General features: G+C 43.2%; 1 protein-coding gene across 1 annotated transcript in view; it reads right to left on the reverse strand.

The window, feature by feature from the left end:
- The window catches only part of MBOAT1 (membrane bound glycerophospholipid O-acyltransferase 1), a gene marked incomplete at its 5' end in the record, with an annotated part of 60729 nt that overhangs the window by 26957 nt on the left and 14653 nt on the right, over positions 1-19119 (reverse strand). The window contains 3 exons of the mRNA XM_084280090.1: positions 2883-2978; positions 6566-6643; positions 7209-7354. Coding sequence (XP_084136216.1) covers positions 2883-2978; positions 6566-6643; positions 7209-7354 — 320 coding nt within the window. The remainder of the gene's footprint in view (positions 1-2882; positions 2979-6565; positions 6644-7208; positions 7355-19119) is intronic.

Below are 19119 nucleotides of genomic sequence, written 5' to 3' on the forward strand. Positions count from 1 at the left end.
GTGAAAGAACTTTGATAAAATATGCATATGTTTTTATAAAAGTAATTAAAATTAAAGTATAGCAAACTGGAACTGATTTTCAGTAAAACCTAGCATGTAGGGTTTTTTTTTTTAAAAAAAAGGACTTTTCACTGAAGTACTATCCAACACACGAAACACTCTTAAATCAAGAAACTGCTTGAAAGCAGCTTGAGCATAGTTTTGATTGTAGGAATCAGTGACCAAACCTACCCTTTGCATAAGCTAGAAGAATTAACTAGTCATCAGTAGAGAACAAGTTTCCTTACTTCTGAAGCTTGAAGTGGTGAGTCACAGTTTGATTTTCCAGTTTACTTAAGATAAGACTCAAAAGTTACCTTGTTCTCTGTTCATCCCCACCTGAATTTTACATGCTGTATTTTCAAAACAGGGAGGACTCCAAATGAATAGCACAACCAGCTGTTAATAAAGAACCAAAAAACCCCAACAAACAAAAAAACCCAAACACCCCCCCCCAAAAAAAAAAGCCAACTCCAAAAAACAACCAACCCAAAACCATTTACAAGCACACATCAAAAGGACTGTGCATGCAAACTGGTAAGTGCATAAAGCAGGTCAAGAGAGCAAACAAAGTGTGCCAGCTTTCAGCACCAGCACTGGGAAACTCATTTGACACCCGGCTCGTCACTTCAGGGAAAGCTGATGGCACTAGTACTGGCTGTGTGCCTGTTTGATGTGACAGCCTCCTTGCAATCAGATATCACCAGAGACTTAAGGAATACTGAGACCTCCAATACAAGCCAGCAGATAACAGGCTTTCTGCTCCCTCTAAAGACTCCTTTAAATCCAGCATTTTGTCTTCTCAGGGTATATCTTCAGCCATGTTCACCCAAAAGGGTGGGAGGCTGGAGGGAGATGAGCATCATTACTCCATGGATTCAACCTCAGTTTCTTCTGAAGTCCTGAGGGAGAACTTTCAGGCAACCCTTCCAGCCAGGAGCCTGTTTGAATGCATCCTGCTTTCCACATGCAATAAGTGTGGAACCATCAAACATGGGAGAACGAGCAAGAGGCAATTCGTTCGCTGCTCACACACAGTAAAACTGTGGTCAGGGACACATTTTGTCTGTCTGGGTCATTACAACTGTTTAGGCATGTGCATAAAGCATGAGTGGGCACATACTATTTACAGCTAAGGAAAGCAGGTTTAAAAAGAGCTTTATGAGGCTGATGTGGGTTCGAGCACTTTGGATTGCAGATTTTTATTAATAGCACTACAAAGTTTTTATTTATTCTTTGTTTTTAAAATATACCATAAAGATGTAGTTCATGCCCAAACTACAGTTTACAGTATTTTACTACTTGGCAGTATTATCTTTAGGAATTGGTTTATATCTTGAAGCAACAAGACAAAAAAGAAAAAAATAATCCAAAACCAGAGTAAGTTCAGGTTTGATTCTTTCGGTTCCATTATTACCCTCAAGCTCATCATTAGATGAGTAGCTCCATTTACATCAAGAGAGCAGAAAATACTACTCAGTCTATAATATAAAAAAACCCCACTATTCCTCTTCTTCCACCCCCAGTCTCAACTGGATCTTTATTAGACATCTTCAGAGAAAGACAGCAAACATGCCTCACTGCATTTCTGAATGCACTAGTTAGAAAAGCATGCTCTCTTGTATTTCTCTGCCTCATCCACACACAGAGCCATAGCATTCCAATCCCATTTATAGGCTTCTTGGTATGTCATGATCTTTCAGTAGATGCCTTTGTGCATTACAAGAACCACAGAAAAAAAATATAGAACTAAATTTCTCTAAATGTATGAGTTCTCAATCTTGCCCCCTCCTCTACTAAAAAACTCAGGAGTCTCAGGAAAACTTCTCCCCCCTCAATTTCGTTAAATGCTTCAACCCACCACCACCTCACACACACACACACACATGCACACAGACAGCAAAAAAACTCCAGTTGCCTATAAGACAACAGAGGCTTGGAAGAGGCATCTGTAACTTACTGTGCCAGTTTACAGAGGTTTTTTCATAGTATGTTATTAATTACTCTGTATTCAAGACATTCAATTAACAGGCAGAATAGAGATTAGCATGCTGCTTTTAAATCATGCAAGAGTATAGTCAGCTTTCTGTATTTTTGCAAAGCGTCCCACACCACTTCAGTGAAATCAGAGACTGCTGTGTATATGGAAAACACCGCCCCACAGAAACGTGGGGCTCAAAAAGCTGTGCTATTTAACAGCCACCACAACCTGCCCCCATGAGAGAACCCACAGGACCAGCGCTGAGAGTGAAAGCTGCTCTCATGTTTCTGCCCAGGTTACCCACCTTCCCGGCTCCCCCAGCCACTTGCCCCCTGACCAAGTCCTCCCCTTCCATCCACTGGAGAGCCTGGGGTTCTAGTTGGGGCATCAAAATAAATCAGAACAGGGGAAACCCAAGCTGATGGCTGTGCCTAGGAAGGTGGGAGGAGATCAATCCACCCCACCCCACCTCTTAGGGCAGACCACCAGGGACCAGAGCATCAGCCACACTGTTGGCCAGGGCCATCAGCACTCCTCCAGCCCCAGAGTGACTCTGCAGACTCATCATCCCAGGCTGCTCTAGGTGGAAGTCTAGCTAACTAAGTTCTACCTTCCTAACTAAATGGTGCCTAGCAAGAAAACAGCAGAAACAATGAATCAATGCAAAAAAAACCCAACCCAGACCAAACCCCACAGTGTTTATACCTTACTTCAAAAAAACAAGGCTTAGAAAAAGCTTAAGGGAAATAAAATAGCAAGTGATCCCCAGATAACATAAGAATTAACTCTTAAAACATGCTAAATTCAACTATTTGACAGGGTCCTGTATTTGACACAGGACCCAGCTTGCAGACTCACTCACCCGGAAAAATCTGTAGTGAGAATACCATAATGAAATATGTATATTCGGCTTATGTGGCACAAGGTGAGGTATCCCATAGCTACGACAAAGGAGTACCTAAAAACACAACATACAGACAGTTACCAACACAAGTACCAACAAGAACTGCAGTCACTCAAATTGGTTTTAGGCTTGTTTAGGAGGGAGGTTTGATTTTGGCAAATGAGGCCTTTAACAAGTCTTAAGCTTTGTTACAAGACCTGGAGGAGGCTTTCAGAGAGGAGTGATGTTTTTGTGTAACCAGCTGAAACATTACAGAGGCGTCTCCTCACAGTGAGGGTGGGGGAAAGAGAACAGAAGAAACAGGATGACTGTAAGTTGGGCATTTCTGAGTTCCCATCCTCACGTATTACTTTGAAATTTGTCTGACTCCAGTGTTTAAAACCGGATGATGCATCTCTGAATTTATCCCTTGCCTTCTTCAAGTCTAAATGTTCATTCTGCACCCATACAGCTCTTCCTCAGATCTACCAGAAACAAAAATATTTCAAGTTTAAGATATTTTCTCTCTTTTGATCTCATGTAAAGGCAAATAATGACACATAGTCCAATCTTTTCAGCTCTAAATGCTTTGCAGAAGAAGCATTCTTTATGTGGAGTTTGACAACTTCACTCTCTGGTTTTCAAGACCATCCCAGAATTACACTAGGCAGGGCAGAAGCGTGACTCTTTCTATCTGAAGAGTTGAATGGTCCAAGGACCAGAAGCGTTGCAGTATCTAGGTGGGGCAGATGCAGCCTTTCCTACAACTGTCTTCTCCTTGCATTTGCCCAGGCAAGAAAGATGGTAGCGGGGAGATGAGAGATAGATATCCGAAAGCAAGACTGACAAATGAAGCAAATTAGACAATACAAGAGAGCTGGGACACCAGAATGAAAGGACTGCATCACAGGGACAGTCCAAGACCAGGTCTACTGGTGTCCCTTGTATCAGAATATAGCCACGTGTAGGACAAGATGCAAAGATCTAGAGAGGAATGAAACTACACATGTTGCACACACAGCAGAGCTAAGTCACGGGAGGTCAGGCAGGCTGACAGCACACATTGCCAAGGAGGGTCCCGCAAACCCACGGGAGGATGGATCACGGTACGGAGCTAAAGGTGAAATCAAACAAGAAGAACAGTCAGTAGACAACTGAAATTGAGCCAGGCCTTTATCAAATAATGGCCAGCTTCAAAAGAAATGAGCTTTTCCTCCCTGGGGACTAATAAACTGCAGTGACAGTGATGGATCGCAACGCAACCTGTGGATCACATGGCCCACAGCAAACAGCTGGATGAAAGGCAGACTGAGGGGATGTGACAGCTTCTTCAGGAGATTCAAAGCAGAATTTATCTTATTTTCTCTCTGTCAGGCATCCAGTCTAGCCTCAGCAAGGTCCCTGGGCTCCCTCTCATCATCAGGGAATGGTAAGCATCCTTCCAAAGGCAAGTCTCCCAGATCAGAGACAGAACTGCCAATAGATAGGAGCAAGCATCCAAAATAAGCCTCAGTTCTTAAGTGTAAAGCACTTAGATTGAAAGAGAGGGTGAGCAAAGAGAGACATACTGAATTGCTGCTGCAGCTGAGAACATTTCTGATGCTGGATTGGTTTGTCCTTGAAGGCTGGTGGCCTCACCAGACAGCAAACTGGCAGAAAATATGCAGGGAAAGGAGCATGTGGGGTAAACGATGTAGTTTCTTTGTTTCACTTGTGCTTCAGGGGAGGTGGGGAAGGGATCTTGGAGCCCCACTGTAAAGGATCCAGTGCTCTCACAGGTCCTCTGTATGAACAGGTCCAACCCTTAAACTGGCATATTTCAAGCAGCTTGAATACACTGTTATTTTACCAGAATTAATACTGTGGATGTACTTTGAGTCACACCACTACGGCTAGTGGCAAACAGTAGACAAGACCTAACTCGATCCTCCCAGCCGTCCTAAGGTCTGTCAGCACGTTGGATTGGTATTTCACAGTGAGTGAAACCAACACAACGATCTGGCAGCAGCAGGACACATGAACCGGCTTCATTTGCATTGCTGCGTACAGCTGTTTTTTCCATTGTAACCAACTGACTAAACAGGAAGAGTGAGGGGGTTTCCCGCTCAGACTGTACCACCACCACCTCAACTTGTCTGGGAAGATGTAAGTATTGGATGATTCCCTCTCTAGGCTTGGTTCCTCTGATCCACGATGAGTAACTCCTGCATTTCCCTCAGGCAGGGACAATGACCAGGAGGCAAGTAACACGCATCTTTTAGCACCTTTTCCTTCTGCTCTCTGGATGGCATTTCTTTCATAAACATTATCCAGTTACTTAAATTATTAATTACCTCTGGACCTCTGGGCTTTGCACTCTGTGAGGGGGGTGGAAAAACCCTCCTTGAGTAACACCTGTCTTCCTGGTGCAAAACACTAGCGGTGGCCGTCGACAAGCCTTTTACTTACGGTTCACATTTCTAAGCAATCCTAGACCAACCAAAAGCGGTGGCTTCCATCTGGATATTAGAGAGGGGTCGCCCCAAGAGGCAATAATGAAAAGGGGAGATGATTCTCTGAGCATCAGACCCCTCAGACAGCCCTGGCCCTGAAGATGAGCGAAGGAAGCATTTCCGTTCCCCAGCCCAGACTGATGTGGATGTGAGTACTCAGAGGCAGCTACAGAAGCAGCCACACCGAGCGCAGACAGAAATCACCTGAAACACACCCAAACCAAACCACAGTATTAACCACACGCTCTTAAGGCGGCCAAAACAAAAGTAAAGCGGGAAGAGCCTCCAGCTCATCCTTCTAGCCTGCCTTGAAGTAGTATAGTTTTACACACACATGCACATAAAACCCTAATTGGGCTGATTGATAGGAAACAAACAGCTCCACCTACACATTTTCAAGAACTCCAACATGCTGAACTTAACGGAGAGTAGGGTAACCGCACAAGGCGGCTTAATGACTGAGCAGAGAAGTTCTTCCACATGAACTCAGTGGAAGAAGCAGATGTAACTACCTGATAATTTTCATATGAAAGTCCTTTTTGCCTTTTGGCCAGCAAGGCATTCATTTGCTAAAGCGCTTTTAGGGGGCTTAGGTGTCTTTCCTCCTCTGAGACATTTGTGAAGAGAAAAGAAAGATCCCAGGGTCGAGAACTTCTCATGGTGATGCTGTAAGCAGTGACATTTCTGGTAGTTTCCACTATTTCAAGCTCAAAGCCCAGTACTAAATGCAAGACTTAATTTCACGGAACACTAAGTTAAGCTGCCACAGTGACCTTATTTGAACTACTTAACTCAAGAATAAGTGGAAAATACCTAAAGGCCAAACAGCAAGGGGGGAGTATGTGTTAAAAAGAATTATCAAAAGCGATCCTCAAGGACACAAGACCAAGGAGAATATGAGCTCATTCCGTTTAGGAAACCAGAGGTTTGGGCATGAATTGTTAAGCCCGCAAAAGCTGACTTTCAAGGCCAGCAGTTTCATAGGGAAATGCAATATATCAACACAAAAACCACAAATTGAGATTACAGCTGTTTCTGTAATTGAATGAACAAAGCTCCTGCACGTAACTGGGAAAGAAGGATGTGGTCCTAAAAATCTGTCATGCTTCTCAATGAAAGGAAAGAAGTTGTCAGAGGGGCAGTTCCAGATTTGCAGCCACATCAGCTCACCTGTGGATGTTGGGAATACTTGCCATATTCATAATGCCATAGTTCATCATCACCAGGACAAAAAGATGAATGGAATACCTTGAAGACAACAAAGCGAGGATTTAGATAATTTCTACATGACTTGGAGGTGCTGGCAGTTCAGAGTGAAGGAATATTTTTCCACACAAGTGACATAAATGAGATGTCATACCAGTGCATCACTTAACATGGATTGTCACGATGACATCTTTATAGCCTGAGTATCCAACACAGATTAATACGCATTGACAACATTAATGCTTATTAACAAGACTGACTTATTAACAAGATATTTTCAATGTGCTTCATCCAGAGAAAGAGCAGCCTGGCTCAAAGTGCACATTCAGACTAGACATATCTTTTCCAAAAGAGGTATCTTCACAGCACACTGGAATGGTTTCCAGAACAAACATCACTAACTAAATACTTCACTTACAAATACTTTCACGGCTCATTTTACTTTGAGGGTTTGGGATAGTTATGCCAGTTAGGAATTCTTCTGTTTTGTTTTTTAAGACAACATAGAACGTGCCTTAAGACTATGAAGATGTAATCCAGAAAAGCCGATATTAATTTTAGAAATATTTTTACCCAAGCCTTGTCTACATGGTGACTAAATACTCACCACCCAAAGCAGAAGACAGCAAAGTATATTCCAAAGAGGGTGGCAAATGCATGGCGAACAGCAGAGCTGGCATGACTGGGACCCAAGTAAATACGAAACCAAAATGCAGCCAAAAGTGCAAACAGTTGACAGGCTACAAAATTGATCTGTAAAAGACAAACAAAACAAAAAAAACACAGTTGTGATTCTTGGAGGATGGGGGAAAGGAATCTCTCCATTCACAGAACAATAAAGAGTGAAGCCAGAAAGAGGGAGGAAAAAGCGAGAGCAATGAATCTTTTGTATCTTAGCATCATCATTTGTGAGCCCAAGTAGTAATTTTCCTTGGCCACCAACAGAGGGATTAAACAAGCATGTAGGAACCTGAAAACTAAGGCAGGAGAACAGCAGGCTCCAGCTTCCTGAGGTACAGATGGGCTCTGAGTGGTTCCCACACTCCCCAAAGCATGGCTCTGCCCCACTGCCACCAACGCCAACACGCCAGCCCAGCACAGGTACAGGGGACGTCATCCCCTTCTGTCCTTTAGGTGGGAAGCAGAGGCCAGAAAGCAGACTGGGACTCTGAAGCATCACCCCAGTGCCTGACTGTCTCCACAAACCCCAAAACAAGGGCAAAATCAACAATCCTGACATGACAAGCAGTAACTACACAGCCTCCTTAGCTGAAATGCTCTGCCTTTCAATTCATCATTTTCTTGCAGTTCAAGACTGCAATTAAAAAAACAAACAAAAAAAGGCCAACTTTGCTCTACAATCCCACAGACAACTACAGGAAAAAAAGCTTCTCAGTTGTTCTTTAGCTACTGCATGCTGCTACAGAGCATGGTCTGGCCCCATTGTAAGGGGGCAGTGACGGCAGTGGGAGCACAAGACAGATATAAGCAGAGGGCAAGCAGCTCATGGCTAGAGGCTACTCCTGTCAAACACAAGGACAAGCAGAAGCTTCAGTGCCTCAAAGAAAAATCAACACCACGCTGCCTTCTTCAAGTCACCTTTCTCTTTGACAGCCTCAGCAAAAATCCCAGAAGTCAGAGGAACAATAGAGCTCAGGAGCTGTCACTAACAGAGCAATACAGCATTAGAATATGACATCCATGAGCCCACCCAGACCTTAGACAGCTAGAGTTAAAGTCATTTATTCAGCTGTATTCGTTTTTCTTTAAAGTCAGCTTGCACTCTCCAGCAGCAAGTCATCCTAAACTGAGCAAAACTAAATAGGCTGCAACATCTAAGCAATGACTTTGATTAGAGGATTACACAATGCTATCAGTCTAGGACAGGATGATATACATCTCACTCAGAAATACCCTGACATGCTGACTGTCCAGAGGTGGCTGGATCAGGCCAGGCTTCTTGTCAGAAACATTTACAGTGAGTCTAACAAGACTCTACAGCCCCAAACGGCTTTTATTCACGTGGACTTTATCCAACATGGTGCTGTTCAAGTAAATGCTTTCATTAAAGGTTTGTTGGCTACGTTGCTGCAGTTCCTTTATTTCAGTGAGCAGGCAACCACATGACAGAATGCAGTAATTTACATATATATGCTAAATTTTAGTTCTTTGAAGCACAGACAATATCGATCTATGTCTTGTGCATGTAAGCGACTAGCATTTTTAACAGAAAGTATCATAAAAATATACCCAAAAGCAAGTAATTAGCAATATCTTATGAGTACTTTACACTTTGTATAAGTAAGACAATTCTTATTTTCCATGCAAGATTTAAAAAAAGAACAAAACTGCACTGGTCTCACAAAACCCAGATGTTGTAACACAAATCCCAAACTCTCATCCTGTCAATTATGGTAGAGTTACACTCAAAACACCAACTCCTTCCACAGCCAGAGGTCCTGGAGAAATGGCTGGAGAGGACATCCCCTACTGGGCTGCTCTGATTGCATCCTTTCTCAGCAAGCTCCCAAGGCTGATGGATGCCAATTCACCAATTCAGTGACCCTTAATCCCACCTCAGCCTGCTCCCACTTAAGAGTCACACTAGTACATCCAGTGCAGCTCAACTCTGGGACATGCAGAGCCCATGATTCACTATAAAGGAGGAAAGTGCAGAGATTCCAAGAAACCTGATGTGTCCAATTGTTTAGAAGACAATACTCCCTTCTGTGCAGCATTGCTCATGGAAGCTTTACACCAGCAAGACAAGGAAGCATTTGATTTTTACTTTCCTCTAGTTGCTGTACGTTCAGGTGGCGATATTAAAGGTGCTGGGACTTCACACATGTGGCAAAATGAAAGTGCAAGATCCCATAGCAGACACACGTGTTATAGCATTTACACAGCCAAGGCAACCACAGAAGCAGCAGAACGTAAGCAGCAGAGACTTGATCACAAACCAACACACAGTGCACAACAGCGCAGCAGGCCTTGCGTACCACACTGCTGCCTGCCTGCACTATCGACCCCTCGGCGCATGTATTACCCGTGCTATTTGGATCGAGGTTAGCAGGGGTACACCAAGTGTGCCACTATCACATCTTCATTCTGTTGCACAAATTCACCAAGATGATGTCTTCTCTCCATTGTTTTTCTACAGGAGTTAAGATAAATCCTTGTACCAGTAAAAAACCAGTACACGCTAGCCTTACATTTCAACCTCCTTTCAGTTTATCAGGGTTTCTTCTGCAGGGCAGCCAAACATCACAGATCCAATGCATTCTGCAAGCAACCATCTCAGAATACTAGTTTTCATTTACCCTTTTTGTACTGAATTATGCTAGAAAGTACCTGACAAAAATGGCTACAACACACCTCTGAAAGTTAGGGATGCAAATTAAAAATCTGATGATTAACCTTCCTTTTCAGGATCTGTAAATGCTAGTGAGGGTGTTGAAGAGGCACAAGCACGCATCGAGATTCCTGTGCTTCATCTAAACATTACGTGACCTACCACAATATCATAAAGGAAGTGAGAAGGCTGCACCCAATGCTTGGGAGGTCAACTCCCAGATCCAACAAAAACGCATTCTGAAGTGCAGAAAGGAACTACTATTGCTCACTGGCTGAAGACATTCAAGCCTTTGCCCTCCCTTACAAACTTCAGCCACTACAGCTCTTCTGCAGTTTCCAGGTTCCTTCTCCCATTGCCATGTTTCTCTGAGAGACAGCACTGCCCCTCTGCACAACATGCTGCATTCGCTTTTCCTTGCCTACCAAGGAAAGGCTTTTAGGTTGGAGGTTTTTTGTGTTCAACAGTAACTCACACAAACAACATGATTTGCTTTAAAAAAATTAATCAGCAGAGGGGGTGAGAAAGGGATACCAGTGACCAAGAAAGCCAGGTAAATTCAAGAATTATCGCTGGAAACTTTGTCATTCATGAGGTGTTTGGCACGTGTTGGACAAAAACATTGGGGAGTCTGGAGTATTGGAGACTAATTCTGCGTTTACCTGAACCAACCAGAAAGCGTGGATAAATAAGGTCAAGTCTTATCTTAACTACAACCTGTTAGAGAGGGAACAAAATAGTTTGTTTAGTGGGTTTGAGGAATGTAAGGCAAATGTCAAGAGATCCAAAAAACTGGGGAACTCCTTTCCAAATGCTGAGGAAATCTGTTCTGCTTGGCAGGCTGAACTCTGGATTTAAATCTGAGCACCAACTTTGGTACCAAACCAGATCTGGTCTGTTCTCCACCGAGTAATAGAGGGATATGACAGCTTTTTCATATGACTACCTCCTCTATCTAGTTATTTATTGTAACATTTTAAACACATGCAGCACTCACATGCGCACACACAGACTGCCAAATTGATCTGACAGTGACTTCACTGCATTCCATTTCACATTAATTTTATTCTTCACTACATATTTAAGGTACCCAAGTAAACAGATCCCTAGGATTTTAAGAAACATGCTACACTTGTGATGCAGTAACAGTCACACTTTCCTCCCTTTCTCTTCCCAAAGAGGAAAGGGATCATATTATTCCCATTTGGTTACCTCCACTGTTGCTAAAAACAATTTGTAAACAGTAAATTGAGGGCTTCTGAACATTGATGAATAGTGTCCACACAAAAATAACATGGAAATAGAAAAGAAGTTGTATGAGAATTAACCCTTCTTATTCTGAACCACCATAATAAGTCATGTAACTCATATTTTTAGCTAGTCACAGCTATTCAGTATTGCCACCAATTTTTTTTCATATCTGTTTTCAACTTTGCTAGCAGAAAAGAAACACCTTTGCTTTTTTACAGTTATTTTCTTTCCCAATTTAGCAAGTAAGATGTAATAAAGTAAGATACTGGAGGACACGATATGTTGCCCAAACAAGATACTATCTTCATTTTCTACAATTAAACATTGGAAGACAGAAAGGCAGTCTCATCACTGTATCCGCACCACCATCTGGAAGCCTTGTATCTGAGTCACAGCCAGCTGAAGACAGCCTTGCAATGCAGAAACAAGATATCTGCACTTGAGGAGAGAGAGAAAATCTGGAACGGCTCCAGCCCAACTGGGTTGATGGTTATTGTTGCCTAGTTAAGGAATTCTTTAATATCTAATAGCCCTGACTTTAAAAGGCCAGATGGATACAGAGCATGTAAACAGCAGGTAGGAACAAAGAGAAAAAAAAACCCACCACACAACCATAGCTCCTTCCTTTATCCATTCAAACTCTGTAGTAGCAATAACTCAAAGTGATGTTTAGACTGCAAAATCGAGCTTTATACAAAGCTAGCAATCGGGTCAAACCAACCGACCAAGCATCTACGATGTTGACACAAGAATAACCAAACATAATGGTTTCAAGATCCCCCATGCTATCATGCCGAAAATCAAAGGCCTCAAGAGTACATAAAAGGTTAGTTCCATCTGCCTCAAGGCTTTCCACCTTCTCCCTTTTTTAATAGGGCGCAACCAACTTGGCGAATGTTGGACTGGTACCATAGGAAGAGGAAACATTACCTCCTAGGGATCTGGAGTCACCTTTTCAGTCATCTCCATCAACAGGCAGGGAGTATTATATGGGAAAATCACCTCTCCAACTCACTAACCATTCGCAGAGGAAGACTATAAAAACTTTTTGCTCTATCTTTATTGGTTCCAAATAACCACTTCTAAGGGCAGCAGCCACTTGGGAAGTCATAAAATAAAAGTTCCAAACACCTGGCATTAAATACCCACGTCTCCAAATCTCAGCATTTGGAGGACAGGAGCCCATTGATGATAATACCGAGTGAGAACAGCTGTCACCTTTTGTTCTGGGGGAAAAGTGGGTCTGTGGTGGAAGTTTAAAAAAAAAAAAAAAAAAAGTAGCAATTTGTCAAATCCCTCTAACAGCAAAGTCATGGAGCCATAGTGCATTTCCAAAAAAGACATGTAAACGGTTGGTTGGGGCACTACAAAATGACTGGGTGTGGAACCCACAAAAAACCCTCAAACTTATGAGGAGAAAATGGAACATGCTTTTCCTAGCTGGAAGTTTCTGAAATGGGAAACAGAAAATACAGGAGAAGGCAGAACCAAACTTTATAATGCTCCACCAAATCATCACAAATAGTCTTAATCACTGCTAAGTAGTTCATAGGTCACCGACAACACCAAGCTATGTGGTGAGGCTGACATTCTGGAGAGAAGGGATGCCATCCAGAGGGACACTGACAGGGTGGAGAGGTGGGCCCCATGAATGCATGTACATGGGTCAATGCAATCTCAAGCACAACTACAGGTTGGGTGGAGAATGGATTGAAAGCAGCCCCGAGGAGGGGGACTTGGGGGTGCTGACTGACAACAAGCTCAATGTGACCCAGCAGTGCGCACTAGGAGCTTAGAAAGCCAACCCTGTCCTGGGCTGCACCAAAACCAGCATGGTCAAGGGAGGTGATTCTCCACCTCTAATCTGCTCTGGTGAGACCCCACCTGCAGTCCAGCTCTGGGGTCCCCAATACAGGAAATTCACTGGGCTGCTGGAGTGAATCCAGAGGAGGGCCACAAAGATGATCAGGGGACTGGAGCACCTCTCCTGTGAAGACAGGCTGAGAGAGTTGGGCCTAATCAGTCTGAGTAGAGAAGGCTCCAGGAAGACCTAACTGAGGCATGCCAGCATCTAAAGGGGAGTGGGAGAGGGACTGTCTATCAGGGAGTGCAGTGATAGGACAAGGGGTATTGGCTTCAAGCTAAAAGAGGGTAGGCGTAGATTAGATGTTAGGAAGAAATTCTTTACTCTGAGGGTGGTAAGGCCCTGGCACAGGCTGTCCAGAGAGGTTATGGAAGTCCCATCCCTAGAAGTGTTCAAGGCCAGCTTGGATGGGGCTCTGGGCAACCTGGTCTAATGAACGGTGTCCCTGCCCACAGCAGGAAGTTGGAATTAGATGGGCTTCGAGGTCCCTTCTAACCCAAACCAGTCTGTGATTCTGTGGTAGGCTACTAATCACCCACTTCAGAAAGGTTCAATTCCCCTCATCCCACAAGCCTTGCATCTGCATATCTCCCTATTTAAAGCAGCAGTAATAGACATTTGAGGGTTATTAAATCACACTCTACAACAAGATAATAAATAAGATTAAGCACACAGTCTGTAATTCCAGTGCTTTTAACATTTTCCTTACAGTTAAATATCAGGAAGAAAAATCCTGTGTTGTTTTGACCACAAAAATTCTTGCTTTTCCTTTACTACTTCTTTCCTCCCTTTTAATAGCAGAAAAACTGATCTCACATTCCAAAAATCTAGGAGGATATAACAAACTGACCACACAGTTTTCTTCAAACTCCAAATGGCAATTAAGTCTATTTACCCATGCCAAACAGTTCTCTGTACACAAAATTCCTACTAAAGCTAGAAGGCAGTCACTCAGAAAATCACTGCTAGCTTGTCACTTCTTTAATGACAAGGTGTTGATGCGTCCCCCACAGCACACAGCCTTTGGACAAAAACTGGCATAGTGCACATTCACTCCTGTTCAGGGACAGAAGTACAAGTGTGTTCCAAAACAGCCAGGCCTCCAGAATATTCCCAGCTAGCATAGAATCATAGAAGTCTGGGTTGGTACGGACCCCAAGGATCATACAGTTCCAATCCCCCTGCCACAGGCAGGGCCACCAACCTCCACGCCTGGATCTACACAAGGCTGCCTGGGGCCCCATCCAACCTGGCCTTGAACACCTCCAGGGATGGAGCATCCACCACCTCTCTGGGCAACCCGTTCCAGCATCTCACCACTCTCTCTGTAAACAACTTGCCCCTAATATAAACCTTCCCCCTCCTTTAGCTTTAATCCATCCCCTCTTGTCCTGTCATTGTCTACCCTTTGGAAAAGTTGATACCCCTCCTGTTTCTCTGCTCCCTTCAGGTACTAGAAGGCTGCAATGAGGTCCTCCTGTAGCATTCTCTTCTCTAGGCTGAACAAGCCCAGCTCCTTTAGCCTCTCTTCGCAGTATCCAAGTCCACATACCAGTTCAATGTCAGCAGATGATGCTGACTGCCCTCAGATCACAGATACCACATAAGATACCTCTAGTTTTATTCCAGGCCTTTGTGCTTACCAGCCAAATGAGAGAATAAGGCTTTAAATCTGCATTTCATCTGCAGAACAAAAGAAATCATACAGGCAGAGGGAGGCCTCTCACGGTGGCTCAGTATAAAGAAGTTGTAGCCCACGGTCAAGATAAATCTGTTTGCCACCATTTACTAACGAGCTACTGAGCACTAGTTTAGGAGACTGCTACAAGTTAGTTTCTCATCTGGTAAATTAGAATTTCTCCCTTCTGCTACCTTACCACAGATCACTGAACAGCTGCGTTCGGCATTTGGAAAAGCCTAAGTAACCACGTTAAGAGAAACTACCGACAGCAACAGTAACTCCTCAAAAGTCAAACCATCCTCTCTGGAGTCCAACAGTGCTTGGATAGAATTTTGGAAAAAGGATGCCGTAATAAAGAATTCCACTCTGACAGAGATCAGGCCCATCTTCCAGGGCAACATCTCTTCTGCAAAGAACAAAGCAAGAACTGCTGAAGTGCGGTAACTTGTTTTCTCTGTTTAAAAGATTATTTTGCACATATAACCAAAGACACCTGGCATACAACTTGTTTAAGTTCACTTTGCTGGAGCCTTTTCTATTTTGATGTTGAAAAACAGACCTGCTGTTATGATAGCATTTCCTAACATCCAAACTGTGATATTTAAAATGGGTGTGTTAAGAATGAGAAACGGAATATTGCAAAAGATCATCTCAAGGATATCCGATACTTAGGGAAATTTTTCAAAATATTTTGATCTTCTAGACTATTTTTATGAACCATAAGGGCAAATATTCTCTGCAGAAACCACTTAACTCTATGGAAGGAGCGGACAAACCCTCACCTTCCCCCCAAAAAAGGAGGGTAATATCACAGAAACCATGTCAAGTTTCCCACAGCTAGAACTTTGACTTAAGTTTCCAGAAAGGAAAAGGATTTGTGTAACATCATTTGCACAGCTCCCCTTATTGCCCACAGTGGCATCGCTGTGCGCAGAACCCCCTGCAGAAAGAGCCAGCACAAACGGGCACTTGTGAAGAAATCAGCACAGACCGTCATCTGCAAGACGCGGTATTCTCTGCCTACAGCCAGGCACTGCGAGCTGCAAATAGCGTGGATCAGAACGAGACAAGTTCTTTTGCACTGGGGAAATACCGACACGACTACTGAAAAGTCTCATATCCAGTATTATACTGAAGCAGCTCACTTCTCTGAGCTTGTGTTGTAGGAGTTCAGCAGAAGATTCTGAGGGGGCAGAAGCAAAGGTTTGAAAAATATAATCGCTCCTGTGGAAAAGAGAGAGAAGCGCTTATGCATGACTAATTTGAGACTATCATCCTCTTCAGAAGCAGCACTAAGTTCTCATAAACCCCAGCTTTTTTGTTGCTGTTGCATGCAGAATGTGGAGTTGGTAGAGTATGCCAAATTGACGGTATTTTGGCCTGTTGTCCTGTTTTCCTGGGTAAATTCTGCAGTTTCCCTTACTTACAGGGTCAAGTATCCTTCCATGATTTAGACTATAAACTTAAAACAGATGTTCTTTCTGGATTACCTCTAAGAAGCCACTAGCAGCACACACAAATATAGCTATAGAACAGATTAAACCCTGAGTCATCAGAAATTTTAGAAGAAAAACATGTAAGGCAAAAGTACGCTTGAGAATTCAAATGTACATCATAATGCTAAGTCACACTCCCATACATTTACCTTTGATGGCTGATAGGTTTAACGTGTGGACCTGATCCAAATACGGTTTTAGCCTGCTGTCAACAGCTCTTACACTGAACTGTAATGACTCTGTATGTCAAACAGATGTTTAAGTAGCGAACATTTATGTGCAGCGATGTTCTGCCACTACCTGTAACTCAGTAATTACTGTTCTCTCATTGAGCAATGCCAAAACATAGCATAATGAAATTCCTTTGTACTTGAGATAGCCAGCACTAATTCCTACCTGTAATAGAAGCAAAATCAAACAAGCTGGAGCCTTTAGCCATTCAGGTGGGTTTTTTCTAAACCTGAATGCCTTCAGGTTCTTAGGAGAGCTGCCTTACTTCTTCAGACCACTCCAGCAGTGGGGCAGCACACTAATTACAGTGCCTTTAACCCTGAAAGAGTCCTTTAAAAGGATAATTTGACATACCTCTGTGCAGATATAGTTCCGCATAGTATAAGATGGCAGCATGGCAGTCTTGGCTAAAAGCAGAACTACAGCCAGCAGGTAAGAGTATATTTTAATAAGGAAAAAAGAGGAGTGAAATATCATTATTCAAACAGGAATTATGACAACAGAACATCCTCACCAAGACTACCAGCCTTGCCTTGCCAAAGGCTTCCAGGGAAGCTGGAAGTCACTGGGATCTTGTTCTTCTCACGGTAAAGAGGGCATCTGGTACCACATACCCTCCTTCCTTACACATAGATTCATAGCGATGCAGAGGGAACAGACTGACCTTATCATCACATTACTCCATCTCTCCTCACAGGGTCCAATCCAAAGATTCAATTTAAGCATAAAGTGAGGAGACACATGCTGAAGTGAAAACGAACAGAAACAAGGAAAACAACAACTCCAGGAGAGCAAAATACAACAAAGCAGAGCCCCTGAATGCCTGCAGAGCCTCCTCTGAAGGTCCCTAGCGCCCTAGGAACCTCCTGTGGTGGGGACACCACAATGGTGCTTCCCCCCTTCCTCTGCCACCTTAGGGCTCAGGAAACTAACTGCAGCTTGGATCCTTAGTTTTCACAGTCACCAGTTACATAGAGCAGTAGAGCAGTTACCCACCTTTTCCTCAGAAATGAATTCTCAGGTAACAGGTATTTGTCCGAACTGATCTCTGCCCTGATGAGCACTCCCACATCCCAAGCAATTATTTTCACACCGCCTCTCAGAAGCATCGCCTACCCCTGCTCTCCCACATGGCCACCTCACCCACCACAGACAGCGGCTCAGCAACAAAGGAAGGACCACGGGGACACATTTCATCAGGCACCATCCAGCTTGAGTTCACTGGCCTCAAGCACGAACTGCTCTGGAGATTTCAAATCCGGTTTCAACTTTTGTATTCTTTAGTAAATAAGCAATGGTTCTAAGAGAAGCACTGACTCAGATCTGCATTTATTCCTTCAGATTTAAAGTTTTAGGTTTTAAAACTTTGAACACAGCACAGGAAGCCAAGCACTTTCTCATTTTGTCTACACAGCCGACGTAAGTGCGTAGCTGATTTAGTCCAAATGCAAAGAGAGGAAGACAATACAGACATAGGTGTGTATACTCAGCCACCCTGCTGGCATATCTTTCTTATGGCTTCCATGTGAATTATATTCCTCAAATACCAATGGAAGTTGCATGAATGTAGGAGTGGCAGGATCTTTACAGCAATGTTTCTGAAGCCCCGATTCAGCAACGCGCTTAACTTTCAGGCCAGATGAAAGCCTTGTGCCTGCACATATTTACCAATTTAAAAATAAAACAGCCAGCTTCAAGTGCAATCCTTCACCAGAATGGGAACTGGCACACCTAAAACAACTTGCCCCATTATTGCTGTTGCAATGTCTGTGCAATTCTATTTTCAGTTCCTTTTCTATGGAAAAACGTGTCAGTGGTCTTTAGAAATACACATCAATATAAACAGAGCCGCTTTGTTCACATTATCCCACCAATATCCTAGCAAGCGCCTGCAGCAGAAAGAAACAAACATCAGTAAGGGAAAAAAAAGTGCCAACTTCACAAGTTACTCTAAGCCAAAGGGAAGTTGGGTTGGTTTTTTCCCCAGCCCTACTGCAGAAACTGTCAGCACTGTGTTAAATGCAGGCATGCTATCCTTGGAATGAAGCAGCTTGATCAGAGACTAAACCTTGCAGACATCGCAGTGGTGGTGTTTAAGAATTTATTAGGCCCTTCTACATCAAAAATCTGGAACATCCTGCATTTAAACGCTCAATCATACTCAGAGTAACTTAAAACAAGGGCACTGTAAAAATGAGCATATTAGAACATGCTTTAAAAATTCATGCAAGGGCTTTGCTGGAGGAAGAGGTAGAACATCCATCTATCCTAACACTGATGTCAATACCTGAGCTAGACCATCTAAATTTCTTTTATCATGAATGGGGAGAAAAGGGCAATTCTAGGTTGTGATTCATCTAACCCTAATGCACAAATCCACTTCGATACTTGAAAGAGCTGATTTAATCCAGATGAGTCAATTTAGATGCATTAACGTACACATCAGACTCACAAAGATGAACAGCAGCCATCCAACATGCATTAAGAGCTGCAAAAAGAGATCTCTGGAGTGTGAACTGGACTTCCATTTCGTTTTAAGAGACCGTGTTTTCAAAAAAAGACCTACAAGTCCCAGTGCTCTGCTTTTTGATTTACCACTTAAAGACTCTGTAAAATGGTATATTCCAGAAGCTGATATTCTGT

Source organism: Gallinula chloropus, assembly GCF_964237585.1.
Source record: "Gallinula chloropus genome assembly, chromosome: 2".
NCBI lineage: Eukaryota > Metazoa > Chordata > Aves > Gruiformes > Rallidae > Gallinula > Gallinula chloropus.